Genomic DNA, 17,742 nt, shown 5'->3' on the forward strand with positions numbered 1-17,742 from the left:
ATATTCAATAAATTGTAGGTGTCCAAAAACATTTAGCCTTCTTCAAATATGTTCTCTCTGCTGTGCTATGGCTTGATCCGCAAGAGGTTGAGAGGCTGGGTTAGCGACAACACATCCGCCTGCATGCACCAATGTACATTAGAGAGGATAGAGAGGAGGAGACGGATGCCACAGAAATGCTAGGACCTATACTTCACTTCGCCACTTCATGGTTATTAAAGTTGAAGACGGACAGCAGCAGTTTTGTTCAGCAGCATGGCGTCGCCTCTAACTGACCTGGAGAAGCGTAAACAGATCAGTATCAGGGGAATAGTCGGTGTCGAGAACGTCGCCGAGTTGAAGAAAGGTTTTAACCGACATCTCCACTTCACTTTGGTCAAAGACCGGAACGTAGCGACGCCGCGGGATTATTACTTCGCCCTCGCGCACACGGTTCGAGATCACCTGGTGGGAAGATGGATCAGAACGCAACAGTTTTACTATGAGACCGATCCCAAGGTAAAGTTGTTTGTTTCAAAAGTTATTTCCTTTACCAAATATCATGCACCAGTTTACGTGGAGAATTATCCTGGCTTCCTGTGTGTCTTGTCCTCATTTTGGTCCGCTGGTCAGAGTCGCCCCTCTTATTTTCACCATCATCAAATCAACATTTATTTTGGTCACATACACATGGTTAGCAGATGTTATTGCGAGTGTAGCGAAATGCTTGTGCGTCTAGTTCCGACCATTGCAGTAATATCTAACAAGTGATATAACAATTCCACAACAATGACCTAATACACACATGTGTAAAGGGATGAATGAAAACATGTACATATAAATATATGGATGAGCGATGGCCATGGGGCATAGGCAAGATGCAGTAGATGGTATAGAATACAGTATATACATATGAGATGAGTTATGTAGGGTATTTAGACTATTAAAGTGGCGTCATTTAAAGTGACTAGTGATACCTCTTATTAAATCCATTTATTAAAGTGGCCAGAGATTTGAGTCAGTGTGTTGGCAGCAGCCACTCAATGTTAGTGGTGGCTGTTTAACAGTCTGATGGCCTTGAGATAGAAGCTGTTTTTCAGTCTCTCGGTCCCAGCTTTGATGCACCTGTACTGACCTCGCCTTCTGGATGATAGCGGGGTGAACAGGCAACCTGGTCTCAGAGCATTTTGTATTATTCTGTATGTAAACCTGTAAATGTATTATTATGTTAGTTTGGCATGGTTACTTAAGGTAAAACACGAATGTAGGATGGTTGGTTGGGGTGCATGCTAATTAGCAACTTTTCAACTACTTAGCATGTTAGGTAACCCTAACCTTAACCCTTTTAGCTAACCTTTCCCCTAACCTTAAACCTTTAACCTTAACCCATAGCCTAGCTAAAGTTAGCGAGCTAGCTAGAATTCGTAACATATTATACGTTTGCAAATTCGTAACGTATTGTACATTTTGCTATTCAACGTATTCTACGTTTTGCATATTCGTAACATATAAAGCCTTTAGCAAATTAGCAACATATTGTATGTTTAACATACTGAGTAAAAGTATAAATGCAACATGCAACAATGTAAGATTTGACTGAGTTACAGATCATATAGGGGGCAGCAGGTAGCCTAGTGGTTAGAGTATTTGGCCAGTAACCGAAGGGTTCCTAGATCGAATTCCTGAGCTGATAAGGTACAAATCTGTTATTCTGCTCCTGAACAAGGCAGTTAACCCACTGTTCCTAGGCTGTCATTGTAAATAAGAATTTGTTCATTGTAAATAAGAATTTGTAATTAACTGACTTTCCTAGTTAAAAAAAAAAGGCAATCATTAAATTTAAATTAATTAATCGGTTCCTAATCTATGGATTTCACATGACTGGGCAGGGGTGCAGCATAGTTTGGCATAGGCCCACCTACTTGTTTGTGTCTATTTAGACATTTTATTGACCGGTAAAGATTAGAATATGAAATGTACAGATTAGAATATGAACTGTACAGATTAGAATATGAACTGTACAGATTAGAATATGAACTGTACAGATTAGAATATGAACTGTACAGATTAGAATATTAACTAGATGAGAGGGATACAGTGCAGAAACTGAGTGGCGGGACGGAACCACTGCTAAATGTTCCTGTTCTCCTGTCCAGCGGGTGTACTACCTCTCCCTGGAGTTCTACATGGGCAGAACCCTCCAGAACACCATGATTAACCTGGGGCTGCAGAACGCCTGTGACGAGGCCATCTACCAGGTGAGCTTGAACCTTATACACAGTCTACCAGGTGAGATGGAACCTTGTAAACAGTCTACCAGGTGAGATGGAACCTTGTAGACAGTCTACCAGCCAGGTGAGATGGAACCTTGTAGACAGTCTACCAGCCAGGTGAGATGGAACCTTGTAGACAGTCTACCAGCCAGGTGAGATGGAACCTTGTAGACAGTCTACCAGCCAGGTGAGATGGAACCTTGTAAACAGTCTACCAGCCAGGTGAGATGGAACCTTGTAGACAGTCTACCAGCCAGGTGAGATGGAACCTTGTAGACAGTCTACCAGCCAGGTGAGATGGAACCTTGTAGACAGTCTACCAGCCAGGTGAGATGGAACCTTGTAGACAGTCTACCAGCCAGGTGAGATGGACCTGGGAGATGTCAGGGACACACCGGCATGTCTGCAGGCAGAAACGACTAGTGCCACAGGCAAACAAGCTGTCTTATAAGAGACAGACTTTCTCAAGAACCGTGACAGCATGACTAACACACAACCTTAGTCATTACTTTTATCAACTTTGAGTGTCAACTAATGCATGAGCTCAAACACATTATTGGACACTAAAAGCCTAGTTTACACCTTGCGTACACAACGCAAGAACGCTTCGCAAGATGGCGATCCTGCACAGAGTTATGAATTGCAGGACTGAACATGTCTGCGTGGCTTTGCTAAGCTACGCAACGCTATTTAGAGTAGCTACTTGTGGGGTATAAACTAGCCTTTAATATGGGACTGTGAGTTGAACGAACTGAATTGAGTTGTTTTTTTATGTCTGTCATGTAGCTGGGTTTGGACATGGAGGATCTGGAGGAGATGGAGGAGGATGCAGGGCTGGGGAACGGAGGCCTAGGCAGACTGGCAGGTACAGTACCAAGATCCATGTGTCTGTCTGTCTGTCAGTGTGTGTTAGGATGCTGTTGGCTCACCAGAACAGGAAGTTTACTCAACCCTAGGAGGCTGCTGTTGGCTCACCAGAACAGGAAGTTTACTCAACCCTAGGAGGCTGCAGTTGGCTCACCAGAACAGGAAGTTTACTCAACCTAGGAGGCTGCTGTAGGCTGGCTGTCCCCATCAACGCGAGGAGGCTGTCCACCACTAGGAGGCTGTCCGCCCCACCACCACCACCACTAGGAGGCTGTCCACCCCACCACCACCACTAGGAGGCTGTCCCGCCCCATCACCACCACCACTAGGAGGCTGTCCCGCCCCACCACCACCACCACCACCACTAGGAGGCTGTCCCGCCCCACCACCACCACCACTAGGAGGCTGTCCCACCCCACCACCACCACCACTAGGAGGCTGTCCCGCCCCACCACCACTAGGAGGCTGTCCCGCCCCACCACCACCACCACCACTAGGAGGCTGTCCCGCCCCACCACCACCACCACTAGGAGGCTGTCCCGCCCCACCACCACCACTAGGAGGCTGTCCCGCCCCACCACCACCACCACTAGGAGGCTGTCCCGCCCCACCACCACCACCACTAGGAGGCTGTCCCGCCCCACCACCACCACCACCAGGAGGCTGTTTCCCCCCACCACCACCACTAGGAGGCTGTTCCCCACCACCACCACTAGGAGGCTGTTCCCCACCACCACCACTAGGAGGCTGTTCCCCACCACCACCACTAGGAGGCTGTCCGCCCCACCACCACCACTAGGAGGCTGTCCGCCCCACCACCACCACCACTAGGAGGCTGTCCGCCCCACCACCACCACTAGGAGGCTGTCCCGCCCCACCACCACCACCACTAGGAGGCTGTCCGCCCCACCACCACCACCACTAGGAGGCTGTCCGCCCCACCACCACCACCACTAAGAGGCTGTCCGCCCCACCACCACTAGGAGGCTGTCCCGCCCCACCACCACCACCACTAGGAGGCTGTCCCGCCCCACCACCACCACCACTAGGAGGCTGTCCCGCCCCACCACCACCACCAGGAGGCTGTCCCGCCCCACCACCACCACTAGGAGTCTGTCCCGCCCCACCACTAGGAGGCTGTCCCGCCCCACCACTAGGAGGCTGTCCCGCCCCACCACCACCACTAGGAGGCTGTCCCGCCCCACCACCACCACCACTAGGAGGCTGTCCCGTCCCACCACCACCACTAGGAGGCTGTCCGCCCCACCACCACCACCACTAGGAGGCTGTCCCGTCCCACCACCACCACTAGGAGGCTGTCCGCCCCATCACCACCACCACCAGGAGGCTGTCCCGCCCCACCACCACCACCACTAGGAGGCTGTCCCGCCCCACCACCACCACCACTAGGAGGCTGTCCCGCCCCACCACCACCACCAGGAGGCTGTCCCGCCCCACCACCACCACCACTAAGAGGCTGTCCGCCCCACCACCACCACCACCAGGAGGCTGTCCCGCCCCACCACCACCACCACTAGGAGGCTGTCCCGCCCCACCACCACCACCACCACCACTAGGAGGCTGTCCGCCCCACCACCACCACCACTAGGAGGCTGTCCGCCCCACCACCACCACCAGGAGGCTGTCCCGCCCCACCACCACCACCACTAGGAGGCTGTCCCGCCCCACCACCACCACCACTAGGAGGCTGTCCCGCCCCACCACCACTAGGAGGCTGTCCCGCCCCACCACCACCACCACCACTAGGAGGCTGTCCCGCCCCACCACCACCACCACTAGGAGGCTGTCCCGCCCCACCACCACCACTAGGAGGCTGTCCCGCCCCACCACCACCACCACTAGGAGGCTGTCCCGCCCCACCACCACCACCACTAGGTGGCTGTCCCGCCCCACCACCACCACCACCAGGAGGCTGTTCCCCCCCACCACCACCACTAGGAGGCTGTTCCCCACCACCACCACTAGGAGGCTGTTCCCCACCACCACCACTAGGAGGCTGTTCCCCACCACCACCACTAGGAGGCTGTTCCCCACCACCACCACTAAGAGGCTGTCCACCCCACCACCACTAGGAGGCTGTCCCGCCCCACCACCACCACCACCACTAGGAGGCTGTCCCGCCCCACCACCACCACCACTAGGAGGCTGTCCCGCCCCACCACCACCACCAGGAGGCTGTCCCGCCCCACCACCACCACTAGGAGGCTGTCCCGCCCCACCACCACCACTAGGAGGCTGTCCCGCCCCACCACTAGGAGGCTGTCCCGCCCCACCACCACCACTAGGAGGCTGTCCCGCCCCACCACCACCACCACTAGGAGGCTGTCCCGTCCCACCACCACCACTAGGAGGCTGTCCGCCCCACCACCACCACCACTAGGAGGCTGTCCCGTCCCACCACCACCACTAGGAGGCTGTCCCGCCCCACCACCACCACCACTAGGAGGCTGTCCTGCCCCACCACCACCACCACTAGGAGGCTGTCCCGCCCCACCACCACCACCACCAGGAGGCTGTCCCGCCCCACCACCACCACCACTAAGAGGCTGTCCGCCCCACCACCAGGAGGCTGTCCCGCCCCACCACCACCACCACTAGGAGGCTGTCCCGCCCCACCACCACCACCACCACCACTAGGAGGCTGTCCGCCCCACCACCACCACCACTAGGAGGCTGTCCGCCCCACCACCACCACCAGGAGGCTGTCCACCCCACCACCACCACCACTAGGAGGCTGTCCCGCCCCACCACCACCACTAGGAGGCTGTCCCGCCCCACCACCACCACTAGGAGGCTGTCCCGCCCCACCACCACCACTAGGAGGCTGTCCCGCCCCACCACCACCACTAAGAGGCTGTCCGCCCCACCACCACCACCACTAAGAGGCTGTCCGCCCCACCACCACCACCACTAGGAGGCTTTCCCGTCCCACCACCACCACCACTAGGAGGCTGTCCCGTCCCACCACCAACACCACTAGGAGGCTGTCCCGCCCCACCACCACCACCAGGAGGCTGTCCCGCCCCATCACCACCACCACTAGGAGGCTGTCCCGCCCCACCACCACCACCAGGAGGCTGTCCCGCCCCATCACCACCACCACTAGGAGGCTGTCCCGTCCCACCACCACCACTAAGAGGCTGTCCGCCCCACCACCACTAGGAGGCTGTCCCGCCCCACCACCACCACTAGGAGGCTGTCCGTCCCACCACCACCACTAGGAGGCTGTCCCGCCCCACCAGCACCACCACTAGGAGGCTGTTCCGCCCCACCACCACCACCACTAGGAGGCTGTTCCCCCCCATCACCACCACTAGGAGGCTGTTCCCCACCACCACCACTAGGATGCTGTTCCCCACCACAACCACTAGGAGGCTGTCCCGCCCCACCAACACCACCACTAAGAGGCTGTCCGCCCCACCACCACCACCACTAGGAGGCTGTCCCGTCCCACCACCACTAGGAGGCTGTCCCGTCCCGCCACCAACACCACTAGGAGGCTGTCCCGCCCCACCACCACCACCAGGAGGCTGTCCCGCCCCATCACCACCACCACTAGGAGGCTGTCCCGCCCCACCACCACCACCAGGAGGCTGTCCCGCCCCATCACCACCACCACTAGGAGGCTGTCCCGTCCCACCACCACCACTAAGAGGCTGTCCGCCCCACCACCACTAGGAGGCTGTCCCGCCCCACCACGACCACTAGGAGGCTGTCCCGCCCCACCACCACCACTAGGAGGCTGTCCGTCCCACCACCACCACTAGGAGGCTGTCCCGCCCCACCAGCACCACCACTAGGAGGCTGTTCCGCCCCACCACCACCACCACTAGGAGGCTGTTCCCCCCCATCACCACCACTAGGAGGCTGTTCCCCACCACCACCACTAGGAGGCTGTTCCCCACCACCACCACTAGGAGGCTGTTCCCCACCACAACCACTAGGAGGCTGTCCCGCCCCACCAACACCACCACTAGGAGGCTGTCCCGCCCCATCACCACCACCACCACTAGGAGGCTGTCCCGCCCCATGGCCACCACCACCACTAGGAGGCTGTCCCGCCCCACCACCACCACCACCACTAGGAGGCTGCCCCGCCCCACCACCACCACTAGGAGGCTGCCCCGCCCCACCACCACCACTAGGAGGCTGTCCCGCCCCACCACCACTAGGAGGCTGTCCGCCCCATCACCACCACCACCACTAGGAGGCTGTTCCGCCCCATCACCACCACCACCACCACTTGGAGGCTGTCCGCCCCATCACCACCACCACCACTAGGAGGCTGTCCGCCCCATCACCACCACCACCACTAGGAGGCTGTTCCGCCCCATCACCACCACCACCACTAGGAGGCTGTCCCGCCCCATCACCACCACCACCACTAGGAGGCTGTCCCGCCCCATCACCACCACCACCACTAGGAGGCTGTCCCGCCCCATTACCACCACCACTAGGAGGCTGTCCCGCCCCACCACCACCACCACTAGGAGGCTGTCCCGCCTCATTACCACCACCACCACTAGGAGGCTGCCCCGCCCCACCACCACTAGGAGGCTGTCCCGCCCCACCACCACCACTAGGAGGCTGTCCCGCCTCATTACCACCACCACCACTAGGAGGCTGTCCCGCCCCACCACCACTAGGAGGCTGTCAGCCCCACCACCACCACTAGGAGGCTGTCCGCCCCCACCACCACCACTAGGAGGCTGTCCCGCCTCACCACCACCACTAGGAGGCTGTTCCCACCACCACCACTAGGAGGCTGTTCCGCCTCACCACCACCACCACTAGGAGGCTGTTCCCCCCCACCACCACCACTAGGAGGCTGTCCCGCCCCACCACCACCACTAGGAGGCTGTTCCGCCCCACCACCACCACTAGGAGGCTGTTCCGCCCCACCACCACCACTAGGAGGCTGTCCCGCCCCACCACCACCAGGAGGCTGTCCGCACCACCACCACCAGGAGGCTGTCCGCCCCACCACCACCACCACCACCACCAGGAGGCTGTCCGCACCACCACCACCAGGAGGCTGTCCCGCCCCACCACCACCACCACCAGGAGGCTGTCCGCACCACCACCACCAGGAGGCTGTCCCGCCCCACCAACACCACCACCAGGAGGCTGTCCGCACCACCACCACCAGGAGGCTGTCCCGCCCCACCACCACCACCACTAGGAGGCTGTCCCGCCCCATCACCACCACCACCAGGAGGCTGTTCCCCCCCACCACCACCACTAGGAGGCTGTCCCGCCCCACCACCACCACTAGGAGGCTGTCCCGCCCCACCACCACCACTAGGAGGCTGTCCCGCCCCACCACCACTAGGAGGCTGTCCCGCCCCACCACCACTAGGAGGCTGTCCCGCCCCACCACCACCAGGAGGCTGTCCCGCCCCACCACCACCACCACTAGGAGGCTGTCCGCACCACCACCACCAGGAGGCTGTCCCGCCCCACCACCACCACCACCAGGAGGCTGTCCGCACCACCACCACCAGGAGGCTGTCCCGCCCCACCAACACCACCACCAGGAGGCTGTCCGCACCACCACCACCAGGAGGCTGTCCCGCCCCACCACCACCACCACTAGGAGGCTGTCCCGCCCCATCACCACCACCACCAGGAGGCTGTTCCCCCCCACCACCACCACTAGGAGGCTGTCCCGCCCCATCACCACCACCACCAGGAGGCTGTTCCCCCCCACCACCACCACTAGGAGGCTGTCCCGCCCCACCACCACCACTAGGAGGCTGTCCCGCCCCACCACCACTAGGAGGCTGTCCCGCCCCACCACCACTAGGAGGCTGTCCCGCCCCACCACCACTAGGAGGCTGTCCCGCCCCACCACCACCAGGAGGCTGTCCCGCCCCACCACCACCACCACTAGGAGGCTGTCCCGCCCCACCACCACCACCACTAGGAGGCTGTCCGCCCCACCACCACCACCACTTATCCCTGTACTACACCATACTTCATCCATACAGTTTGTCTTGACATCCACTGTGTCTGTATCCTTCATCCAATAAACGTAGTTATCTATTGAACATTTACATGATTTTGTCCTGTATGTGTGTGTGTGTGTGTGTGTGTGTGTGTGTGTGTGTGTGTGTGTGTGTGTATATATATATATAATATAGCATGTTTCCTGGACTCGATGGCCACCCTGGGTCTGGCAGCGTACGGTTACGGCATCCGTTATGAATATGGGATCTTCAATCAGAAGATCAAGGAAGGTTGGCAGGTAATATCCACAACACTTTTAAACACATTCCACTGCATAAATCTACTGCATTTAAAGGGACAATCTGGGATTGCTACATCCATTTTTTTTTTTTGTACTTGTAAATGATTTATACAGCGAGTTCCAACTGTATTGGGACAGTGACCCATTTGTTGTTGTTTTTAGCTCTGTACTCCAGCACTTTGGGTTTTAAATTTTATATAATAAAGTGCAGACTGACAGCTTTAATTTGAGGTTGTTTTCATCCATATCTGGTCAACCGATTTATATATGACAGCACTATTCGGTCATTCACATTAAAGTAGTAAAAAGTATAGTCTTATATTCCTAGCATGCAATGTCTACATCAAGCTTGTAACTCTGTTGTGTTTCAGATTATTCTGTGCCCAATACAAATGAATGGTAAATAATGTATAGAGGCCCTTTTAATTGTAAATAAGAATAGAATATGTTTTCTAAACACTTCTACACGAATGTGGATGTTACCATGATTACATATCATCCTGAATGAATCATGAAATAATGATGAGTGAGAAAGTTAGACGCACAACGATCATACCCTAAAACATTTCAATCTGTCACCTTTTCAATATCGGGTGGTTAGCATTTTTTTTTGGAAGGGGGGGGGGGGGGGGGGGGGGGGAGTGGGTTGTCACACCCTGACCATAGTTTGCTTTGTATGTTTTGTTTGGTCAGGGTGTGATCTGAGTGGGCATTCTATGTTACATGTCTAGTTTGTCTATTTCTATGTTTGGCCTGATATGGTTCTCAATCAGAGGCAGGTGTTAGTCATTGTCTCTGATTGGGAACCATATTTAGGTAGCCTGTTTGGTTTTTGGGTTTTGTGGGTGATTGTTCCTGTCTCCGTGTTAGTTTGCACCAGATAGGGCTAGTTCGGTTTTCCATGTTTGTTGTTTTGTATTCTGTTCATGTTTAGTTGTCTTATTAAAAAACATGAATAGTAACCACGCTGCATTTTGGTCCTCCTCTCCTTCAACTCAAGAAAACCGTTACAGGGGGGTGTATGATAAAGATTTCATTATTTGCAGTACACTCTCATTTCTAAAACGCTTCGTGCCTCGTCACTTCAGTCAATGAATAATCAGTACAATCAGGTTTCAGCGTTCTAAACTACTTTGCACTGCAAACACACAGGCCAAATTCAAAAGGGCAAAACCCCTCAGCCGTGTATAGAAGGTACTGTAGGTCATTATCAGAGTCTTAACAAAAGGGCAACAACACAACAGCTTTCTCAACCTCTGAGCCAACCACCGGCAACAGGCACTCTCTGCGTGCCAAATGGCACCCTATTCCCTACATAGTGCACTACTTTTGACTAGGGACCATGGGGGGGCTGTGGTCAAAAGTAGTGCACTATATAGGGAATAGGGTGCCGTTTGGGACACAGGCATTGTTACACTATGGCAACAGAGAAAAGGAGGCAGTTGGCAGCAACTTCCATTCCTGTTAATGATTGGTCAACACTGCATGCCTGGGTTCAAAAACGATTCTAAAACAATTTAAAATACTTAATATGTGTTTGATTGAGCCTGTCTGGTGCAATGGAATCAATAGAATAGTTGCCAAAGTGCAAACCCCACCCATCTGGCACTCCAGGCAGACTAGAGCAAACACTCAAAGTATTTGAAAGATTTCAAATAGTATTTAAACCCAGTTCTGCAACATTGTGGTGGCCCACTTCCTCTCTCTCACCGTCCAGCCTGGATTCAAATAAGCAAAGCTTGATGATGAGTTGGGTCTTTGAATTAGCTGTTTAGTGCTAAGGCAACAAAAACTAAACGTGCTCCGGGGGGAGCACGTTTACTACTACTACTACTATGATATAATACTACTACTATACTATACTACTGCTATACTACTATACTACTACTATAATATAAAACTACTACTATACTATAATACCGCTATACTATAATAATACTACTGTAATATAATACTACTACTATACTATAATACTACCATGCTATACTACTGCTATACTATAATACTACTAGACTGCTCGTATAATATAATACTACTACTATAATATAATACTACTACTATACTATACTACTGCTATACTATAATGCTACTATACTACTACTATAATATAATACTACTACTATACTATAATACTACCATACTATACTACTGCTAAACTATACTGCTACTATAATATAATACTACTACTATACTATAAAACTACCATACTACTGCTATACTATAATGCTACTATACCACTACTATAATATAATACTACTACTATACTGCTGCTATACTGTAATGCTACCATACTACTACTATAATATAATACTACTACTATACTATAGTACTACCATACTATACTACTGCTATACTATAATGATACTATACTGCTACTATAATATAATACTACTACTATACTATAATACTGCTATACTATAATACTACCATACTATAATACAGCTACGATACTATAATACCGCTATACTATAATAATAATACTATACTATAATACTACCATACTATACTAATGCTATACTATAATGCTACTATACTACTAATATAATATAATACTACTACTATACTACTGCTATACTATCATGCTACTATACTACTACTATAATATAATACTGATATACTATAATACCGCTACTATACTATAATGCTACTGTACTATCATTCCACTATACTATAATACTACTACTATACTATACTACTGCCGCTATACTATAATGCTACCATACTATAATACTACTACTATGCTATGCTGCTACTATACTATAATGCTACGATACTATGATGCTACTATAATATAATACTACTACTATACTACAACTATACTATAATGCTACTATAATATAATACTACTACTATACTATAATGCTGCTATGCTATAATACTACTACCATACTATAATACTACTGCTGTACTATAATGCTACTATAATACAATACCACTACTATACTATAATACTACTATTATACAATACTACTATAATATAATACTACTACTATACTATAATAATACTGCTGCTATACTATACCACTACCACTGTACTATAATACTACTATAATATAATACTACTGCTATACTATAATGCTAATATAGTATAATACTACTATACTATAACGCGACTATACTATAACACTACTGTACTATAATACTACTATGCTATAATACTACTACGCTGCTATAATACTAGTATAATATAATACTACTACCATACTATAATGCTACTATAGTATAACAATAATATAATCCTGTAATGCTACCATAATATAATACTACTACTATACTATAATGCTACCATACTATAATACTACTATACTACACTACTACTATAATATAATACTACAGTATAATGCTATTATAATATAGTACTAATACTATACTATAATACCACTATGCTATAATACCACTATACTATAATACTACTATAACATAAAACTGCCACTATACTATAATGCTACTATAATATAATACTAATGCTATACTATAATACTACCGTGCTATAATACTACTACTATACCATAATACTACTATACTATAATACTACTGCTATAATATAATACTACCACGATACTATAAAATTACCTCTATACTATAATACTACTATAATGCTATACTACTACTACTATACTACAATACTACTACTATAATACTAATACTATACTATGATGCTACTATGATATAATATTACTACTATACCATAATACTACTGCTATACTATACTACTGCTTTGATATAATACTAATGCTATACTATAATACTACCACTGTACTATAATACTGCTATACTATAATAGTAGTAGTAGTAGTACTATAATACTACTGCTATACTATAATACCACTATTATAATATAATACTACTACTTTGTACTATGAACAATTATGCTCATATCTAGTGTTTCATTAGCCTGAGTGCCACTCTGTTTGTGCCATCATTGTCTTGACAATGGGCAATGGAGTTTGCAAGAGCACAAACAGATCTGGGACCAGGCTATAGAAGCAAACAGATCTGGGACCAGGCAATAGAAGCCAACAGATCTGGGACCAGGCTATAGAAGGAGACAACAGATCTGGGACCAGGCTATAGAAGGAGACAACAGATCTGGGACCAGGCTATAGAAGGAGACAACAGATCTGGGACCAGGCTATAGAAGGAGACAACAGATCTGGGACCAGGCTATGGTTTCGTGGTCATTTTCACTCATATTAAAAATGTTGCTTAGTCACTCTTCGATTTGAAATTCACTGTTAAATTCCTTGTTCTTAGGTGGAAGAGGCAGATGATTGGCTGCGTCATGGTAACCCCTGGGAGAAGGCCCGCCCTGAGTACATGCTACCTGTGCACTTCTACGGCAGAGTGGAGGAGTCTAAGGAAGGGGCCAGATGGGTGGATACGCAGGTATTTAATCATGATGATAATACATTTTAATTGGTAACACACTAATAATACTACTAGCAGTACTTAGTACCTGCATATCTATGGTGAGAATTGCTATGGAATTACTATGTAACATGTCATTACATTGTAACTACACAAGTATAAGAAGACTTATGTTAAGTGTTACTGATATTTACTAGGATATAGAAATTAAAAAGTATTACCAATTATTCCCACAGCATATCTATGATGTGTTGAGATGAATTAGTTCATTTTAATCTCAATCCTAATTCTTTCCATGCCTTGAATGTGTTATGTAGGTGGTCCTGGCCATGCCCTATGACACGCCCATCCCTGGATATATGAACAACACAGTCAACACCATGAGGCTGTGGTCAGCCAGAGCTCCCAACGACTTCAACCTGAAGGACTGTTAGTGGCCAGGATGATGACCTTTACCTTTTAACCTTGCCTAATCAGAGCTAGCTCTGGTCCAGGGTGTTAGTGCGGCTTGCTAAGAATGCTTGAAGAAGGCTCAAACAAGGCTGTTTTTAAAGCCCTGGACCAGAGCTAACTTGGAACTTAACTTTAGATCCGAGTACTCAGACTTTCACGTAAATTACACATTTTTTTTGTCAATGTAGGATTTATGGTGGAACACTTAGAGTTAAGCACACAGATCTCAAGTTAGAATCCAGACCTTAATCCAGACCTTAATCCAGACCTTAATCCAGACCTTAATCCGAACCTTAATCCAGACCTTAATCCAGACCTTAATCCAGACCTTAATCCGGACCTTAATCCGAACCTTAATCCAGACCTTAATCCAGACCTTAATAGTTACAGTATTGGACGAGTGAATCTGTAACAAATGAAACTTGGAAAGCCCTTTCTTTTCCTGGGGAGGTGTCATAATACCCATAAAACCTAGTGGTCAAACAGGGAAATGGTTCCAATCATTTTCCACCATTCATTTTTCCGATAGGATATTTTTGAAACACTTACAACCCTTATTTTGTTTCCTAAATCAGAAGGGAAAAAGATGGATATCTGGAATCCTCCAACCAGGATTTCTGAAAAACCAGGGAAGTTCCTGGTATTTTGGAGAAGTTCCTGGTATTTTGCAACCCTATATGTAATTCTATGATCTCTCCTCAGTCAATGTTGGAGATTACATCCAAGCTGTTCTGGACAGGAATCTGGCGGAGAATATTTCTCGTGTCCTCTACCCCAACGATAACGTAAGTTCCGCATTGGCCACGTAGGTGTGAGTCCATTTTGATACGCTGGTATATCTGTAACCTGATTCCAGATCAGGCTGTAGAGCCAACTCCTATGGACGTTGGCATAGAAATGACCGCAGGGGTTTAACCTCTTGAAACTAGGGGGCACTATTTTTAATTTTGGAATAATAACGTTCCCAAAGTAAACCGCCTATTTCTCAGGACCACATGCTAGAATATGCATATAATTGACAGCTTAGGATAGAAAACACTCTAAAGTTTCAAAAACTGTAAAAATATTGTCTGTGAGTGTAACAGAACTGATATTTAGAGTCAACTCCTATGGACGTTGGCATAGAAATGACCACAGGGGTTTAACAGACAGCATAAACGCATCTGGGGACCGGCTAGTGCAGGGTTTCAGGGTTTCCTAAACTCGGGTCCACATTTTGGGTTTTGCCCCTAGTGCTACACAGCTGATTCAACTAATCGATTTCACAATCAGCTGTGTAGTGCTAGGGGCAAAGACCAAAATGGGTTTGGGAAACACTGGGCTAGTGTGTTTCTAACTCCTAACGACTTGATTCCTCTCCTCTTGTTGAGGGGTTGTAGTTCTTGATTCCTCTCCTTCTTCATTGTTGTAGTTCTTTGAGGGGAAGGAGCTACGCCTGAAGCAGGAGTACTTTGTGGTGGCGGCCACACTTCAGGACATCATCCGACGCTTCAAGATATCCAAGAAGGGCTCCACCGGTCCAGTGTCTTTCGACAGCTTCCCAGAGAAGGTTACTTATTGATTACCTGTGATGTGTTATTGATTTTCTATGATGTCTGAATCGCAACAAAAAAATCTGTTTGGTTGATTGTGTTGACAGGTGGCCATCCAGTTGAATGACACTCATCCTGCGATGGCCATCCCAGAGCTCATGAGGGTCTTTGTGGACGTCGAGAAACTCGACTGGGACACGGTGCGTTTAGAGAGAGATTATTATATTGTACATTGTTATTATGATATTAAAGACATTTCTTATATGAAAATACAACTAACCTTGGCTAACTGTCATAAGTCCTAATGTGAATGTTCAGGAAACGTTTACTGTATTAGTGGAACCTGTCTCTCCTCAGGCGTGGGCCATCACCAAGCGGACCTTTGCGTACACCAATCACACGGTGCTTCCCGAGGCTCTGGAGCGCTGGCCCGTTGGCCTGCTGGAGACCCTGCTGCCCAGACACCTCCAGATCATCTACAGGATCAATCAGGGACACCTGGACGTACGTATTTACCTGAGATCACTGCTCTCTGTGTCAGTACGTTGATAGTTAAATTACTTATTTTAAAATGTGTTCCCCCTTACAAGACTCATAGACACTGGGGGTAGGTTATCGTAGACACTGGGGGTAGGTTACCGTAGACACTGGGGGTAGGTTACCGTAGACACTGGGGGTAGGTTACCGTAGACACTGGGGGTAGGTTACCGTAGACACTGGGGGTAGGTTACCGTAGACACTGGGGGTAGGTTACCGTAGCGTAGACACTGGGGGTAGGTTACCGTAGCGTAGACACTGGGGGTAGGTTACCGTAGCGTAGACACTGGGGGTAGGTTACCGTAGCGTAGACACTGGGGGTAGGTTACCGTAGCGTAGACACTGGGGGTAGGTTACCGTAGCGTAGGCACTGGGGGTAGGCGACCGTAGCGTAGACACTGGGGGGTAGGTTACCGTAGACACTGGGGGTAGGCGACCGCAGCGTAGGCACTGGGGGTAGGCGACCGTAGCGTAGACACTGGGGGTAGGTTACCGTAGCGTAGACACTGGGGGTAGGTTACCGTAGACATTGGGGTAGGTTACCGTAGACACTGGGGGTAGGTTACCGTAGCGTAGACACTGGGGGTAGGTTACCGTAGACATTGGGGTAGGTTACCGTAGACACTGGGGGTAGGTTACCGTAGCGTAGACACTGGGGGTAGGTTACCGTAGCGTAGACACTGGGGGTAGGTTACCGTAGCGTAGACACTGGGGGTAGGTTACCGTAGCGTAGACACTGGGGGTAGGTTACCGTAGCGTAGACACTGGGGGTAGGTTACCGTAGCGTAGACACTGGGGGTAGGTTACCGTAACGTAGACACTGGGGGTAGGCGACCGTAGCGTAGACACTAGGGGTAGGTTACCGTAGCGTAGACACTGGGGGTAGGTTACCGTAGCGTAGACACTGGGGGTAGGTTACCGTAGCGTAGACACTGGGGGTAGGTTACCGTAACGTAGACACTGGGGGTAGGCGACCGTAGCGTAGGCACTGGGGGTAGGTTACCGTAGACACTGGGGGTAGGTTACCGTAGCGTAGACACTGGGGTAGGTTACCGTAGCATAGACACTGGGGGTAGGTTACCGTAGCGTAGGCACTGGGGGTAGGCGACCGTAGCGTAGACACTGGGGGGTAGGTTACCGTAGACACTGGGGGTAGGCGACCGCAGCGTAGACACTGGGGGTAGGTTACCGTAGACACTGGGGGTAGGTTACCGTAGCGTAGGCACTGGGGGTAGGCGACCGTAGCGTAGACACTGGGGGTAGGTTACCGTAGACACTGGGGGTAGGCGACCGCAGCGTAGGCACTGGGGGTAGGCGACCGTAGCGTAGACACTGGGGGTAGGTTACCGTAGCGTAGGCACTGGGGGTAGGCGACCGTAGCGTAGGCACTGGGGGTAGGTTACCGTAGCGTAGACACTGGGGGTAGGCGACCGTAGACACTGGGGGTAGGTTACCGTAGCGT

General features: G+C 50.3%; 1 protein-coding gene across 1 annotated transcript in view; it reads left to right on the top strand.

Annotated features, from left to right (window-relative positions):
• The first annotated feature begins 125 nt into the window (after positions 1 to 125).
• The window catches only part of pygl (phosphorylase, glycogen, liver), a 35,029-nt gene continuing 17,412 nt past the window's right edge, over positions 126 to 17,742 (top strand). Inside the window, exons 1-10 of the mRNA XM_036955307.1 lie at positions 126 to 498; positions 2,136 to 2,237; positions 3,039 to 3,117; positions 9,284 to 9,387; positions 13,645 to 13,776; positions 14,076 to 14,187; positions 14,914 to 14,996; positions 15,623 to 15,760; positions 15,851 to 15,943; positions 16,101 to 16,247. Of these exons, the coding sequence (XP_036811202.1) occupies positions 256 to 498; positions 2,136 to 2,237; positions 3,039 to 3,117; positions 9,284 to 9,387; positions 13,645 to 13,776; positions 14,076 to 14,187; positions 14,914 to 14,996; positions 15,623 to 15,760; positions 15,851 to 15,943; positions 16,101 to 16,247 (1,233 nt within the window). The 5' untranslated portion in view covers positions 126 to 255. The remainder of the gene's footprint in view (positions 499 to 2,135; positions 2,238 to 3,038; positions 3,118 to 9,283; positions 9,388 to 13,644; positions 13,777 to 14,075; positions 14,188 to 14,913; positions 14,997 to 15,622; positions 15,761 to 15,850; positions 15,944 to 16,100; positions 16,248 to 17,742) is intronic.

Source organism: Oncorhynchus mykiss, chromosome 19, assembly GCF_013265735.2.
Source record: "Oncorhynchus mykiss isolate Arlee chromosome 19, USDA_OmykA_1.1, whole genome shotgun sequence".
In the NCBI taxonomy this organism is placed as follows: domain Eukaryota; kingdom Metazoa; phylum Chordata; class Actinopteri; order Salmoniformes; family Salmonidae; genus Oncorhynchus; species Oncorhynchus mykiss.